General features: G+C 43.8%; 1 protein-coding gene across 12 annotated transcripts in view; it reads left to right on the top strand.

Moving 5' to 3' along the window:
• Positions 1-13,299, top strand: part of MTSS1 (MTSS I-BAR domain containing 1) — a 127,773-nt gene extending 114,474 nt beyond the window's left edge. For 4 of the 12 annotated variants that reach the window (XM_049818356.1, XM_049818336.1, XM_049818329.1 and 1 more), the window contains 4 exons: positions 4,911-5,030; positions 8,351-8,515; positions 8,879-9,041; positions 10,331-13,299. In XM_049818356.1, the coding sequence (XP_049674313.1) occupies positions 4,911-5,030; positions 8,351-8,515; positions 8,879-9,041; positions 10,331-11,028 (1,146 nt within the window). In that variant the 3' untranslated portion in view covers positions 11,029-13,299. Of the gene's footprint in view, positions 1-4,910; positions 5,031-6,052; positions 6,248-8,350; positions 8,516-8,878; positions 9,042-10,330 lie in introns of all 12 variants that reach the window. The other 8 variants (XM_049818347.1, XM_049818296.1, XM_049818311.1 and 5 more) reach the window with 4 other exon arrangements.
• Positions 13,300-16,237: the final 2,938 nt, after the last annotated feature.

Genomic DNA, 16,237 nt, shown 5'->3' with positions numbered 1-16,237 from the left:
ATAGAATATAGAAAAAAGAGCAATTAGAAAACTGGACTCTGCCCTTGCACTGGTTTAGTACAATCTCTTTTCTGCAGCATTGCTGTTAACATCACTGGCAGTAAAAGTGTTAGCCTGTACCCATAGCTGTACGTGTGGAAAGGTCACTGTAGAATGCTTTAATCTTAATTAAGCAAGGACATTTGGGTATAGCTGAACAGCTGGAAAAGCATCACAGGTCTCTCTCTGGAACAGAATAGTTTCTCTAAATGTCAGGTTTGAGGTCAGCCCTGGCCAGCATTGCCCATGGCATGGACTGACACCATGTAAAGCCCTTCTGACAGAACTGCTGCTGCTCTTGGATGAACACTGAACATGGCTGATGCTGCTAAACCCGCATATTGCCCTATGTAGTAGTCAAACTGAGGTCTGGGAGTATCTGCAATGCAGCAATATGGTAGTAGGACAGTTATGTTTGATTTAGGGGAATAATAATAGAAGGATCCACTGGACTTGGAGTGAACACGCACAGGGGAAGCAATTATACAGCTGAATTTTAGAGGCTGCTTATGAGTTCGTGGAGATGAAAGTAAGGGGAGAGAAAGAAGCAGATGAAGAAGAGAAAAAACCTGTTGATGTGCTATCAAACAGCAGAGGACTAAGTCTTTATTGTTAGAATATTCTGGAAATCACTTTCCCTAAACAGTGAATTAGAGGGAAACTGAATGTGAACTTGCTTCTGCGTGTACAGATTAGCAAGCTGGAAAGATTCTGGTTTTGAGGCAACTCCATTGCTTGAAATAGCTTGAAGTTAGAATAGGGGAAATACATTGTTACATCTATTCAGTTTCCCGTGTAAATTGAGAAATGCTCCCAAATCAGACCTTAAAAAAAACCCAAACCAAAAAAAACCCAAAATAACTGAAATGCATCTGTAAATTATCACCAGCTATTTGCTTTTCCTACACTGCCTTTTTTAAGATAAGTTTCCCAACAGTTTGTCGCTTACTAGAAAAGAGGGGTCAGTAGAGACAGGTTCCTGGAAGTGAGACAAATGGAGGAGGTGACCTTGAGTCACTATCCAAAGCTTTTTGAAAGGTAACTGAGATGTCGTCTACTGACTGTGGAGGGACATGGGACCAAGCTCTTCATTAGGATTTGGTCTCCTGGGAAACCCTTGCTCAGGAAACTCTTGTCTAGTAGTTGAGGAAGGGAAGGAGTTATGAAAGCAATGCTATATTTGAATTGAAAATGTAGCAAACAAAGGATGTAAGTAATCCAGGATAACTGTGGTGGTTTTATAGGTTAGTAGGACAACAGGTGGCAAATATAATCATACAGTCCAGTAGCCCAAAATCTAGCTCTTTTTTTTATATCTTTGCTGGAATTCATACATACCACACCAAGCAGTGGGACACTATCCAAGAACAAGCCATGGCTCAATGTCTGAGAGACCAGATACCAAGCTACATATGTATAACATATATTGAGGAACTTGTTACTCTGCAGAGCACGGTTTTAGCATTCTGCTGATACTGTTAAATTTTAAGGTTTTTCTTAGAAGAGATGGTTTGAGAGCAGAGCAAAACCAGCATTATCACAGCTGTGGGAAGAAAAAAAAAAAATCTCCCAGTGTTAAAATAGCTAAAAAGGAAAGAACTAATTTTAAAAACAATTCAAACTAAACAATCATTTTAAAAAGGAATCGACTAAAATAAATTGAAATAATCCCACAACCAAATTTCACACTCCATGAGTTGTGGAGTAGAAATTGCTCTGCCTGGTGTTTGCCTGTGCGTGTGCTTCCAGGAGTGCGTGTGCCAGTGGGTGTGCATCTGGAACAAGCACTCAAAAGTTTGGAGACTTTTTGCCCAAGCAGTAACTGTGCAGTTTCTGTTTTCAGCCCCTCATGTACTTTCTGCTAAGAAATGAAGGGTGGTCTGTGCTTCCCACACCAGGGTCCAACCATTCAAGACTGTTTCTGCAGTCTGATCCAGGCAGCCTTTGACCTGCTGCCACTTGAGTTTTCTTTACATTTTTCCTTCAGAAGTTCAGTATTCTGCCTCCCTCTCCATCATTTTCTCACTGTTGTAATCCTTTTTTAGCAAGACCAGAGCCTCCCCTTCCCTGTGCCGTGCAAGTTTCTCAAGAGAAAAGGAGACCGTGTTTCCCTACCCTACTACCTTTTGCATTTCTTTCAACTACCCAGGTGTTTTCCCCATGACATGTTGGTTCATCTTTTGTCTAGCTTTGCCTGCTTAAAATGGCCACACTAAGTTAGTGGGAGGGTCTGTCCTTTCATCTTTTTTTTCACCTTAGAGTCACTTTATTGCAAAAGTAATTTCACCGCTTTCAGTCTTTTTTTCCCCATACGCCAAGTAAATCGAACAATTCTTTGCATCTTCGGAATTTGCATTTTTGGCCCTTTTCCATCTATTTGCTACATCCAACTTTGTTGTTTGTAAACCTTATTTATGATTCATTTCTACCATTACTTGACGTAATCTCATGAAGTTTCTGGCTTGTTAACAGGAATAGTCTATCAGATGTAAACTCCAAATTCTCACTTGTCATCATTGGGACATCTGCAGAAAACAAGGTAGCATGATACCATATTTGGAATTCAGACCCTTCACTGTCTGTCCTGCCATGTGCAGAGTATGCAGACCCAAGAGGGTCTTTCAGGCCATAAGCATGAGGTTTCAGAAAGCATTTTCTGAAATCATGTTTTTCTCTTTTTTTTGTTTTCCTGGCCAAAGTGTAACACTACTGTGAAGTGTTCTCATGGGGAGTCTGAAACAGTTTCTTTTGCTGAGCTACCTGGAATGTTGGGCAGAACTCTGGAGTTTTGGAGTAAGAGCTAATTTTCTATAATGTATTTTTCTCTAAGGATAGAAGAAATAGGTTCATCTCCGTTTAGTGTACTGTAGTTATGTTTGATGACAGAGTCTACTGCAGCTCATATTTGTCGGTATTCTTATTTTTAGAGGCTTTTCTCCTGTAAAAGAAGTTGCATTAAATCAACAATGTGACAAGTTGCACAAAACATCAAGCCACTGCATCATTGGGTACCCCACTGCATACTTTTCTCTTCTCTCCTTAACACCTACATGTCATTTGTTGCAGTTTCTTCTGATCTTGCGTTCACCTCAACTCTTACCGCACTTTGAATATGAGCCTTGTTAGCTGAGCTTACTTGTACCCTAAACACATTTGACAGATCACCCACAGATCTGATCTCATGTCAGCATAAGATGGGATATGCGTTATTTCTATAAAATAATCCACCACATTACATGCTTTTTTTACTTTTTAACAGCCTTTGCAAAGTTTCATTTAAATCCACAGTTTGCTAATAAGCTCAAGATGCTGATTTCGTATTGGCTTCTCAGCAGCCCCAGTAGTCTTCACCAAAATCCTTTGGGTGATGGTGTTCCGTCTCGGGAGACTGACATCTCCTTTTACCTAGGCAATTAGCTATACATTCCTTATACGTAGCTTCTGGTGAGCAATGAGGCAACTTCTGGGTGTTAGCAGTAATTACTCCTCTACAGTGCCACTTATCCAGCTATCTTTTTATTGCAGGTTCACCCCCAGATCTCATCTAAGGTTAACTGATGAAATTTTATTTCAGATGAGATTTCACTTCCTCTTCAAAATGTCATTCCTTGAAATCTGAGGCTTTGCTACACAAACTTGATACAAGGGTGCATTCTCTCTGCTGTCATAAAATAAAATGCCAGGCATATCCTTAGATGGACTTGCTTCACAGGTCTCAGACTACCAAAGGATAAATTAGTCTTGCTAGTGTTGAATTTCCTGACAGTCAATAGAGCTCAGTACTGCTCTGAGAACTTTGCCAGTATTCTTGACCATTTCCAAGGACTCAGCTGGACCTGCACGCACAGCCCTACTGAGGGGGATGCCACTTTCAAGGGGGAGATGTACAAGAGCATTGTAGTTGGTAAAATGGTCCACGTGGTTATTCACCTTGGCCTGCCTGTAGGTGAATTAGGTGCTGTTGTAGAGGTCTCACAGCAGCAAATGTACACAAAGGCATGCGCTGAAAATTGGAAGAGAAGTTCCTAGCTAGGAGCAAAATGTTAGAGGTGTTTGATGGACACTCTGTGTCCTCCATTTTCCTTCACTCTCTATCCAAGCCCCTGATTATTTTCTGTCTCTGCTGTTAAGAGAAAGTGGGTGGCAAGCACATGCCACCACTTACACACTCAGCAGAGTACATGTACCTTCATATTGGCTGCTGGGCAGAAAAGTTTGAGTGCTTTTGGTGTATGCATACTACCTCCAGAGGCACATGCATACCGATAATGCACTTTGGGAACCTCCAGTTTTGGTAAGTATCACTTCTTTCTTTGTTCCATAATACTTGAACTCAGATGAGCTTTTCACAAGTACTTTTGCAGATCAGAATATCCGAGAACTTGTGAATGTAAGTGATGTTTGCTGCTCCATGTTTTAAATCTAAATTTTGTGTCTTTGAAGTACTGATGATCTGCTTTTCTGTAGAAATCAGTTGTCTCAGTATATTGCATGTTGGGACCATAGGTGTCCTCAGCTCCCTCAGCTTCTTGCTCTGAGGCAGCTGACAGAATTGAGACGCTGAAATTGCAATGAGGAGTTGAGATTGCTGCCTCGATTCCCTCATTCTCAAGCAGTGTGGCAAGTTCTCGCATTAAGCAAATGGCTTATTTTGTTTCTCATAGATTTCCTGAACATTAGCAATGGTTTTGAGCAGTTTCTAATTGATTTTTAAAACCCTAACCCTTTGCTCTCTCATCCTTCCCTCTCTCCTGTGTGTGTCTCTGTGTATGTGCTTTTTGTCATTTTTTTTGTTTGTGGTGTTGTTTTTTTTTCTTTTTTGGTGGCTTGTGTATTCTTTCCCTGCGTTGCGGTGCTGTTTTATGCTGCAGAATTCGTCCAGCTCTGCCTCTTCAGAAGCCTCTGAAACCTGCCAGTCAGTGAGCGAGTGCAGTTCCCCCACCTCAGTCAGCTCAGGCTCCACCATGGGGGCTTGGGCCTCCACAGATAAGGTGAAAAACTTCATCTCAAAGACATACAAACCTACTAGCTTGTTATCCAAACCCAGCAACATTTGGACAAAAAAAAAAAAGCCGTGCATGGGACGCAGCCAGGATTCTTCTCTGTGAAGATGAGAATAGGAACTGTTGCACGCTCCCTTAGAAATGAATCTGAATAAACCACAGCAACACTTGCCTTTAAACCAGCTGCTAGGGGGAAGCTACAAATTGGGCATTTTACAGAGGTAATTTTCTAAGAAAAGCCCATCGTCCACCTTTTCTACTCAAAGAGATTGTGGAACACTGCCCAAACCCAGCTGGTTGCCTAACAAAGAGCATCTTGCCCAGATTGTACTGTTTGTGCCTTCTCCCCTCTCTCCCATTAGGTAGCACACATTACACTGAGCAATTGGGGTTTGGTTTTGACCAAAACAAAAAGGAAAACAAAACGCACATGGTTGGAATAAATTACAGGGGATACACTCTGCATCGAGGGAGGAAGTGATAGCGGTCTCCATTCTCATCTGGTAAATCCTTGCTGTTGGTTTTTTCTTTTTTTTTTTTCTTCCATGTCATCCATCACACAGCCAGAACACGTCATGTTTGAAGGCTGTATGCTTTTCCTCTCTGTCCGGCTACATAGAATAAACGCCACCAATGCAAACACCTCTAGTATTGGAAATGTTTTGTTTCTATGTCCACAGTCTGCAGGGTACTTAAATTGCAAAGGCTTTTTCACAGTGTGCTGCTTTCATGGACAGAAGGCAAAGCTGCTCAGCCTGGAGACAATGACTGCTAGATTGATGTCTGAAATTTGTTATACCAAATAACAATTTTCAAGCAATCTGACTTCTGAACCAAGCATTGTATCAATTTTCTGTTGTTTATTTGCAGCAAAGCTAAGATTTTTCTTTCTTTTGTTTTAAGATACGGAAGTTTTCTCCCTAGAACATCAGAGTCGCAGTATATTTTCATATTCATTCTGTTTATATTAATTTCTCTGTTTTTTGTTTGTTTATTTGTTTCGTTTCCAGTTGTCTAATGGGTTTTATCACTGTAGTTTATCAAGTGACCCATCCGTAGCTTCAGTTGGTGCAGGTCCTTTCCCTCATTTCCCGCCTGTCTCCCGCGCGTGGACTCGGGCTCCCTCAGCCCTCCTTCCAGACTACGTTCATTATTACACCATTGGGCCAGGCATGTTACCATCATCTAAGATCCCTAGCTGGAAGGTTTGTGTTCCTTTTGTTGTGGCAGTCCTCACCTCCTCATACCAACAGTGTGCACACGGCAGTTGTTGCTACCTTTCGATCCATGTAATTACTTGTTGATTTGCTCTGTTTAATATCACTCTGAATGGGCATTGCATGGTGATAATCAGAGAGCTAAAATCCAGTAGTGGATATTTCTGAATGACCTTGTCTATTAAAGCTGACAACACCTAGGTAGGAAGGAGTAGCTTAACTCTGGGACGTTGGTGAAAGCACTCTGGGCTCTATTCAGCGAGAAAAGAGCTTGTTTAGCACTGTTCAAAGCACTCACTTGAGCAGGGAGCAGGGAAGTGCAGGCTTGACATCCACTGGGCTTAATGAAACCATACATTGAACAACATGATGTTCTCACTGCGGCGGCTGTGCTTGGCCCCCACCTTGGCTGTAGGCAGGCATGCTCTTGTAGATCTAGCTGGAGTGGTTTAAGAAGGCACTCGTCACCAGGTGAACCTAAGTGATGACTGAAGCTATCCTAGCTTCACTGCCACAGACCGAAGTGCTCACCCAGCTTGCTTTGCTGTCTTGGGCGAGAGCACTGAAAAAGTCAGAGGGCAATAACTTCTTTCAGTTGCTCCAGCTGGCTCTGCAGGGATCTTCCTTGGCATCAGAATGTCTCTGCTCTGCCAGAGCCTTGACTCTCATCCCTGCCAGGCAGTTCCCCTGGGAGACACTGCCCCGGACCAAGGGGAGGAGGTCTCTTGTCTGTCGCCCTGAATCTTCGCAAGGCTGGTGTGCAGTTGATAGCAGCTGCCCAGGTCTTAGATGCTTGTGGATGCATAGGCACCATGCATAGGACCTTCTTATAGGTGTAAATTGAGATACCTTGTTACAGATCCCCTAATCTCTCTCTCCAGCAGCTGGAGACTGTTGAGACATACGAACAGGGTGGCCACAGTGATCCTGGGGCTTCAGGGTCATTAGTTGTGTCTGTGCTAGAAGCACTTTGCCAGTGTGTTTCACAGCAAAACACTTACAGCAAAGACATAGCTGTTAAGGCCAAGCAGAGTTCTGTATGTGTTAATAAAACCAAAATACCTGTCTGCACAAGGGGCTTGTGTCAGTACAGCTGCCTTGCACTTCTCTCTCACTTGGACTGAGACACATGCCAGTAAAAAATCTGTAGTGTGGTCTTAGCCCATCATTATTTATCAGAAGGCTGTGCGGAGGCTGCCTGGCAGCCAGCTGCTGCCAGTGGTGGGGTGTGTGGCCCGTTCTCAGGCACAAGTTGTTTCTTCCAGTTTTATTTTTAAAGCACCCCTTGTCATGGTGAGGGAAAACTCTCTTAGGGTTGGGCTTGCCCCTGCAGCAGCTCACATTTGGGGAACTGCTGCTTAGCAGTGGTTCTGTGTCCCAGCACAAGTCACTGATCAGTCCTGCTCTTTGTGTGCAACGTGTGGTTTCTGGACACCCTCAGGACTTTGCTTAATAGAGCCCTGAGTGAATATAGCCCTCATGGCCTGAGGAATTTCTGTTCCAAATTTGGCACCAGTAATTCAGAGGGAAGTTAGTCTTTCTTCAGTACAGATCAGTATTACAAACTAGATTTCAGCTAGTAAAGTAAACTGAGAGATTACTCGGAGTAACTTGCTCCTGTAATATGTATCAAAAATCTGTTCAAGCCTAATTTTTCAGAATTGAAGACATGCGTAACAGCACGTAATACTACAACTTGTGTACATCTAGAACAGTTACATCGCTGATTGGACATTTATGTATGTGTTCTGCTGTGTGCCAGTGATTTTTGCATTTGAATTTCTGAAAATATAGGCTTTAACACAATGGAATTTCATTTAGAGAAAATAATAGTACTAAAATTTTAAATATCTTCATATAAGAACACTTAGGTAGAATAGGAAATCTAGCTTCCCTTTCATAAAGGAGATAGGTTTTATAAGTGAAGGTTTTTAATATCCTCAAAATTAATTGATTTCTGGCCTTATTCAGAAAGGCATATCCAGTTTGATACATAATCTGTTGCATTAAAATTGCCCCTTTGCATAGTTTTATGTGTAATTAACGTACAATTACTGATGAAAGCTATCACTAACAAGCACGTTTCCTTAGGACTGGGCCAAACCAGGCCCATACGATCAACCAATGGTGAACACATTGCAACGTCGCAAAGAAAAGCGTGAACCAGATCTCAACGGAGGAGCTCAGAGTGGGCCACCCGTGCCCCCTGAGGAGGCCCAGAGACCTCGGAGCATGACGGTGTCAGCTGCCACAAGGGTAAAGCTCTAATTTTAAATATGCTGTTTGGTGCAAAGGAAATGGCTGTGCTAGCTCCTGCCAATACTTTTCGATTTGCTTTATGTTGGCACGTGTTTATCCGATAAGCAGTACTGGTGTGGTGGGCTTACGGTCAGTGGAAATCGTGTGGGCATGAGAGACTGTGCCATTGGGTATCGGCATCTGTAGAGCAACGGCATCCAAAGAAGTGTCTCCTTCTAAGCCCTAGTAAATGGATGGACACAATCCTGTTGGGTTGTGATGATGATGACTGGCTCTGCTTGGGAGGAGAGGCAGCTAATAGTCAGTGAAGACTGACTAACCCTTTCAGACCTACTGAGTCTCTTTCCTGTGCGTAACCAGCAGGGTGAGGAGATGGAGGCCTGCGAGGAGCTGGCGCTCGCTCTGACAAGAGGGCTGCAGCTGGACACCCAGAGGAGCAGTCGGGATTCCTTGCAGTGCTCCAGCGGCTACAGCACCCAGACAACAACTCCGTGCTGTTCAGAGGACACGATCCCGTCTCAAGGTACCCATCCAAGAGATGTTCTTCTTCAGAGCATTCCCAGCCTAGCCATCATACGCTCACCCCGCGGTGCCAGGGAGCTATATTCCAGTAGCTATCACTCACTGGCTTTGTAGTCAGCTGGGGAGAAAGGGGTGAATGTTGCTATTGTGAAGTTTTTTCCAGCTTGGAATGCAGCCTGGATTTATTAACAAAATAGAAACCTGGGTTGCTGCACAGTGTACTGAACGATTGTATTTTCTTGTGCATTACTAGAATGAGTTTTAGCTTAAGGATGCTGCCTTTTTAAAGAAGATGCTAGAATTGTATTTCATGGGTTGAGTGGAATGACACTGGTATTGCATCATACACTTCTTGTGATAGTAATGTCCTTTCAGAGCTATTGTCTTAGCAAATACGCACTCATGAGCTTTGTTTTCTTGTTCTGTCAGTACTCTGAATCTGCTCTTGGTTTCCCTTTGTGACCTTTAATTTCCCACCTAAGCAGAAATTTTGTGATTGGAAAAAGAATCCATTGGAGACGTTAACCTGGGCATACCTGGGAAACTGCAGTAAGGTGTTGGGTTTTGTACCCTGTTTCAGAACCAGCAGCAAGCTGGGAGGGACCGAGTTTGGTGTTTGCAGTTCAGCAGCCATGTCATTTGCTCAGCTGAGATTAGTCATGCTGTGCAATCACAAGAGGCATTAGGGCTTGTGGAGGGCCTAGCTTGGCTCAGCAGTTACGTGGAAAGGAAGGAACCCAATGCAATTATTAAAGCTGAGACTGAGTTTTCAGAGCTGACAGCTGGGGTTTACTTTGTTTGCAAAACAAGCAAATTTGCTGCTGAAATCACTAGTACACAATCCCCTGAGCCCCACATTGCCTAGTCTAAAGCACGCTTTTTAGTCACTGACTGGTTTAAGTATTTGTATCTACAAGTGGTAGCATATGGCTTGTAGGATCCTGGTTTTGGTGTCTTCATGTTGGCAACAAACATTGAACCTTCATTACTTACTTAGCTCAGGGAAGGTACTGAGTGTTTACAGTTCTCGTTCTCTTTCACAAGAGATGTAGGCACCCTGCAGCTTTAGGGTTGGTCTGCTGTCGTGCCTGCCTTCAGCAACGCAGTCTGAGAATCTTGGTCACAACATCTCAGGCTTTGTTCCTGCTAGAGGTGAAACCTCTCCCAATTGCTGTTGACCTCCAGGCTTTTTTGCTTATATATATTTTTTTGGTTATACATACTTTAGACTTGCTGACGTGACTCAGCTGTCTTCCCCAGCTTGTTCGTAACTCTGTCTTTTGGCATCAGTTTCAGATTATGATTATTTCTCTGTGAGTGGTGACCAGGAGGCAGAACAACAAGAGTTTGACAAATCTTCCACCATCCCAAGAAACAGCGACATTAGCCAGTCCTATCGCAGAATGTTTCAAACCAAGCGTCCTGCTTCCACTGCAGGTCTGCCAACCACGCTTGGACCAGTCATTGTCACCCCTGGCGTCGCCACCATCAGACGGACCCCTTCCACCAAGCCTTCAGTCAGACGCGGCACCATAGGGGGAGGTCCGATTCCGATCAAGACGCCAGTGATTCCTGTCAAAACACCAACTGTCCCCGATATCCCAGGGGGGCTGCCTGGCACCCTCGCTGGGACAGAAGAATGTCCCGAGCAAAGTCCCGAGTCTCCGGCAGCAGGAGATGGTGGGCAAAGTGTCACCAGCATGCCCTCGTCCTCGTGGAGCGGTCAAGCATCTGTCAACCCTCCGCCGTCAAGCCAGAAACTGAGTGCTGCCGACGAGCAGAGGCAAGCGGTTCCTGAGAGCGAGGGGGAAGAAAGCGACCGGGATGGTGTCAGCACCCTCACGCCCGCGGGCCAGCCGGAGCTCGATCCCGGAGAGCTGAGTCCTGGGGATGTCCCGCAAGGTGAAGATATGCTGAATGCCATTCGGCGTGGTGTCAAACTGAAGAAGACGACTACGAATGATCGCTCAGCACCTCGTATTTCCTAGGAGCGGAAAAGCTGCCAGAGTACTAGCTGCCGAGAAGGAACTGTGAGGAAACTAATTTGTCTCTATCCATTCCAATCTGTAATCAATGAATTTTTTAAGATACTCGGTAAACAGACAGTCTGAAAGTACTCTAAAAGAGAAAACAAGGTGAAAGAGCGTAGTAAGACATAATCTTCACTGATGTTTTAATTTGTAAATATCAATGATTTTGTTTCTGCATTTTTTTGATCTAAGTTACACTTTTAATTTTTTCTGAAGGTGCCAAATCCCATTTACCTTTTTTATAACTCTCTTTGTAAAGTTTTAAATCATAGGAGAAAAAAAAAAAGTCAAGTAGTTAACTTCAGCAAAGGGATTTAATGAAAATCTGGCTTTTTTGCAAGCTTTTGTAGAGCGCCTTGTAATAGTGAGGTTAAAACACAAAACAAAACAATGGGACTTATTTTAAAGTTTAAGTCAAGCTGTAAGGAACAGATCCTCATTTAAGTATTCAAAAAAAAGTTTGAAAAGCAGGACTAAAAATTGACAATAAAAGCAATATATAAAGCAAGGAAGAAACCTGCAGTTGGTAGAGTATTTGGGGGGTAGTGGGGGGGAGGGAGATGCCATCAAAATAGCAGATGCTGTTGCACAAAAGTAGCCTAGTAGGATTAATTACTAGTAGCTTCATGGTAAATGCATCAGAATAAGCCATATTGGATTGCAGTGTTTTGTTTCTGTAGGGTGTTTTAAAGACTGGGGTTTTTCCACATTTCTTTTTTGACTGCACAGCAACAACTCTCAGTCACATGCATGCAGCCTTAACTGTGTAGGCTTGGTTCTTCCACCTTCACTTTTTGTTCCACTCATCCTTTCACTGAATATAAACAAGGACGACAGGCTTAAGGCAGTTACAAATGTGAAAACATTTTTAAAATGCAAGCAGGGAGTTCTTACATATTATCAAAATGCCTTTTTCTGACTGTGCCCAGCAGGCTGGGCACCTTGGAAAGCCCAAATATTTTGAGAAAACACTTAACAATTTGACAGGTGTAACCAGCTTGTGATCTAATAAACTGCGAATGTTTCTTTCCAATACAGGGGCTTGTTTTTCTTAACTTCTTTTAAATGGCAGTTGATTGGCTTTTCTTAAATACCGAAAAGAAAGGGGTGAAGGGTGGGGGGTGGGGAGAGATACTGAGTTTTTTGATAATACTGGGAGTCTGACCACTATATTCTCTTTTTTTGTACTTTAAGTCATGTTTTTTGGAACGCTGTTGATAGAATTATTAAGAGTTGGATTTTTTCCTTAAAGTAAAAGTAAGTTATTGCTGCAATACCCGTCTCCTAAAGCTGATAGAAATATGCAGACCCCAGGGCACGACATGTGTTCCGACCAGACGGTCCACAAGGATGCCATCTGCCCACCCACGGCAGACCCACGCGTGGATGGACACCAGACTTGCGCATCCGGGATTGTTTAAAAGTGCACCAAATAATACATATAAGGGGCTAGTTTCCACCACACACTCTGCAGATTTCTGTTGGCTCTAGACTTGCCTACATAACCTCTTATGCTTTAATACATAACTGCATTGGATGTGAAACTTCTAGTAATTGTGTAGTCACTGTGTTCTATATAACATTTTACACTGCTGTGGTTGCTAACCTTTTTTTTTTTTGTTATGGCTTAGAAGCAAAAAGAAAAAAAAAAGGCATGATTCTTAGAAAATATTAAACCTTCCTTTCTTTGAAAAACAAGCTCCTTATTACAGAATATAATAAACAGTAGTGCCTGTGGTGTAGCCCACCAATCTTGATACAGTAGCTGATGCATTGTGCAAATGAGGCTTTGAGATGGTTTTTGCATAAACAAAAACTGCTAGGAGATAATCTCAATAGTTAAAAGTGTTATTTAAACCTTTGAAATAAATGGATGTAACTGTACCCGAGTACAGCTTTTCACTTGTTTAGTTCTTAAACGTTAGTATAATCAGTAAAATTTAATATAAAATGTTGCCAAATTCAATGTAGAAAGAATGTGACAAAACACTTTGGATAGTTCTATTGTTTGTGTTTTTGCATATTGTAAAAGCAGTGTCACAGCTAAAAAAATAAAATGTTTCTAATGGTAAATTATTGTGGTTTAGTTGCTAGTTTGTACTGAGAGTTGACCTCTCCCTGTGCAGTTTTTTGTTCTAAACTGGTATAAATAATTGCTGTAAGTGTGTCTCCCTTCTACATTGTAATGATTGCTTAAGCCTACATTATAAATAAAGAACTGCTGGAAAACTTCTGTATTTTGGTTCTTAAAGACTTTCTGCTTCCAGAGCTTTGGATGTCAATGGCGTCCTTCATCAGACTTCTGAAAATCACACAGGTTCCATCTGCGTGTAACAGAAGCAAGAGAGAATTAAAAAACAAGTAAATAAAATTGCGTGTAACTGTGTTTCAGTGATGTGCACTGGAAGGGTAGTAGCAGAGCAAAGGTGCAGTGCTAACCATGGAAATTCCCATTAAATAATAACTGATGGCATTTCTCTGTCCCTCACTGTTGTTATCTGGCCAGGAAGCACAGATAACCCAACATGTTTGTGCATCTGCTTCAGTGCTGGACCGCAGTTCCTTTTGCCAGAGGAGGAAAATTGCTGCTGTCCACACTGCCCGTGCGTACGGCCAGAATTTACCAAGCACATCACCAGTGCTGTCTCCCACGTGCCCCCGAGCGATCGAAGACTTTCTTTAGTTCAGCTTTCTCGGAAACCAATGTAGAGAGGGAGGACATTGCTCCCACTTGCAGCTACCACGCGGTGGCCTAATTCATTTCCTTGCCACTGCGATAGATTCATTTTTGTCCAGAGGTTTCTGTTCGTCACTGTATTGGGGGTTTTGGCAGCTGGGGGCTACAGGGGTGGCTTCTGTGAGAAGCTGCTAGAAGCTTCCCGTGTCCGACAGAGCCAATACCAGCCGGCTCTAAGACGGACCCGCTGCTGGCCAAGGCTGAGCCTGTCAGTGACAGTGGTAGCGCCTCTGTGATAACATATTTAAGAAGGAAAAAAAAGTTGCAGGGCACACAGAAGCTGCAGCCAGAGTGAAGAGTGAGAACGTGTAAGAGAAACAGCCCTGCAGACCCCAGGTCAGTGCAGAAGGAGGGGGAGGAGATGCTCCAGGCGCCGGAGCAGAGATTCCCCCTGCAGCCCGTGGGGAAGACCCTGGTGAGGCAGGCTGTCCCCCTGCAGCCCAGGGAGGTCCACGGTGGAGCAGATCTCCACCTGCAGCCTGGGGAGGACCCCACGCCGGAGCAGGTGGGTGCCCAAAGGAGACTCTGAGCCTGGAGCAGGCTCCTGGCAGGACCTGCGGACCTGCGGAGAGAGTGAGCCCATGCCTTTTGGTCAGTTTGGGTCAGCTGTCCTGGCTGTGTCCCCTCCCAGGATCTTGCCCACCCCCAGCCTACTGGTGAGGGGGGAATGTTGGAGGGACAGCATTGATGCTGTGGGAGCACTGCTCAGCAGTAGCCAAAACACTGGTGTGTTGGCAACGCCTTTCTAGCTGTAAATGCAAAGCACAGCACTGTGAGGGCTGCTATGGGGAAAACTAACTCAATCTCAGCCAGTGCCAACACAGTCATAAGATGTTAAAAGAAGACTCAAGGTGGTTTGGCTGGAAATATGTCCTGACTCCAAAAGGATTCTAGTTTCATCCCCTGTCTCTTTATGGCTGTATCTCACGTACTGCTTAGCCGGGTGCTCTTGTTTTGAAGTTTATCCTTGCTGCTTCTACAGTGAATCCGGTTCACTTGCAGCTGCGTGTGCAAAATCTTTTTGTTGTAGGGTGGATTTTTTTGTTGTTGTTGTTTTTAATGCTGGGATGTGGGGTATACATCATGTTAGGGAACATCAGTCAGACCTGTCCAGCTGTTTGTGAAAGTCAGGTGGGACTTCTTGCTCTGTTTTCTAGCAAAAAAAAAAGTTGGTTGGTTGACTGGGAGGGAGGGTGGAAAATCACACATAATTAAAAAAGGAGTATTTTGGTGTTTGCATGATTTCTGAATATAGTCACCAGACAAACAAAGCAGAGGAATAGGGTTTTGGGGGAAGGTAAGGCGCAGGAAGAGAGGATGTTTTTTGTAAGCCTGTATTTGTCTGAATAGAAGTTAAGACGCACTTGGTGTACACCAGCTGACTGCTCCCACTGGCTCTACCCCATGAAGGTGCGGAGCGCTCCGGCACCAGCCTGCCCGTGCCGCCAGCACACACCCAGCCACGGCTCCGGCTCCCAGCCAAGGGCTGCTTGTGCCAGGCTGGGGGAGAGGGCAAAGTGGGCCCAGGGGCAGGGCAGCTAAGCTGCGTTTGCCCTGCGATGTTGTATTTCCCCATGAATTTCGCCCACAGCTGGGTTTGGCCTTTGGTACTCGGGCTAATGCAAGTGGCTGCTAAAGCAAACTAGTGTTTTTAATTTGGGGAAGTGCAATGCTGGTAGTGCAGACCCTGTATTAGAAACCTGTAACAAGTTAGAAAAAGGGCCACAGGTTGGAACTCTTTACTATGAATAAGCACCTTCAGTATGGAAGAACACCAGAGCAAGGCACGAATACCCGAGCGGAGAGAAGCCACAGCTCTGTGCTGTGTAGGTAAACACGGCCGAGGGGTGTGAACAGCCTCAATTCTGCTACTGCCTTTGGACTGATGGAGCACAAACCCATCCTGCTTCCTGGCAAGAATGAAAATTTCAGCAGTGGAATATGTGAAGCCATTTTTCTGGAGTTTTTTGTTGGGTTTTTTTTCCAAAACTCAGACTTACTGAAAAGGGCGATGCAAAATTTCTAAAACCTAGCCAGGTTAAAGCCTTATCTTATACCCAGGCTAACTGTGTTTAGGCCTTAGAACAGCTGAAGTTAGTGCCTTTGCCATCTCCTGTTACTTTCAAGCCTTAAGTAAGTTGGAGTTCATGGAAAAATTAGGCCTTAGGGTTAAGTATGGTACAATCAAGTAACTTCTGTAGAATGAAAGTCTGATTAGATCACCCAAATCTCCTCTCTTCTAGCCCTAAAAATGGGAGAACAGCAGAAGGTGAGAAAGGTTTTCCTATGAGCTTTTACTAGGTGGCTATACCCCATCTATTCTCTTACAGAGTGGTTAGTGAAAGTGTTAGCAGAACTCCCTGTGTCTTATATCAAAGCAAACAGCTTTTTGTACCTGGTTCATTGTATCACACTGCCTGCTATAACTGT

Source organism: Accipiter gentilis, chromosome 2 (genome assembly GCF_929443795.1).
Source record: "Accipiter gentilis chromosome 2, bAccGen1.1, whole genome shotgun sequence".
In the NCBI taxonomy this organism is placed as follows: Eukaryota; Metazoa; Chordata; class Aves; order Accipitriformes; family Accipitridae; genus Astur; species Astur gentilis.
This window is presented reverse-complemented; position numbering and strand designations above follow the sequence as displayed.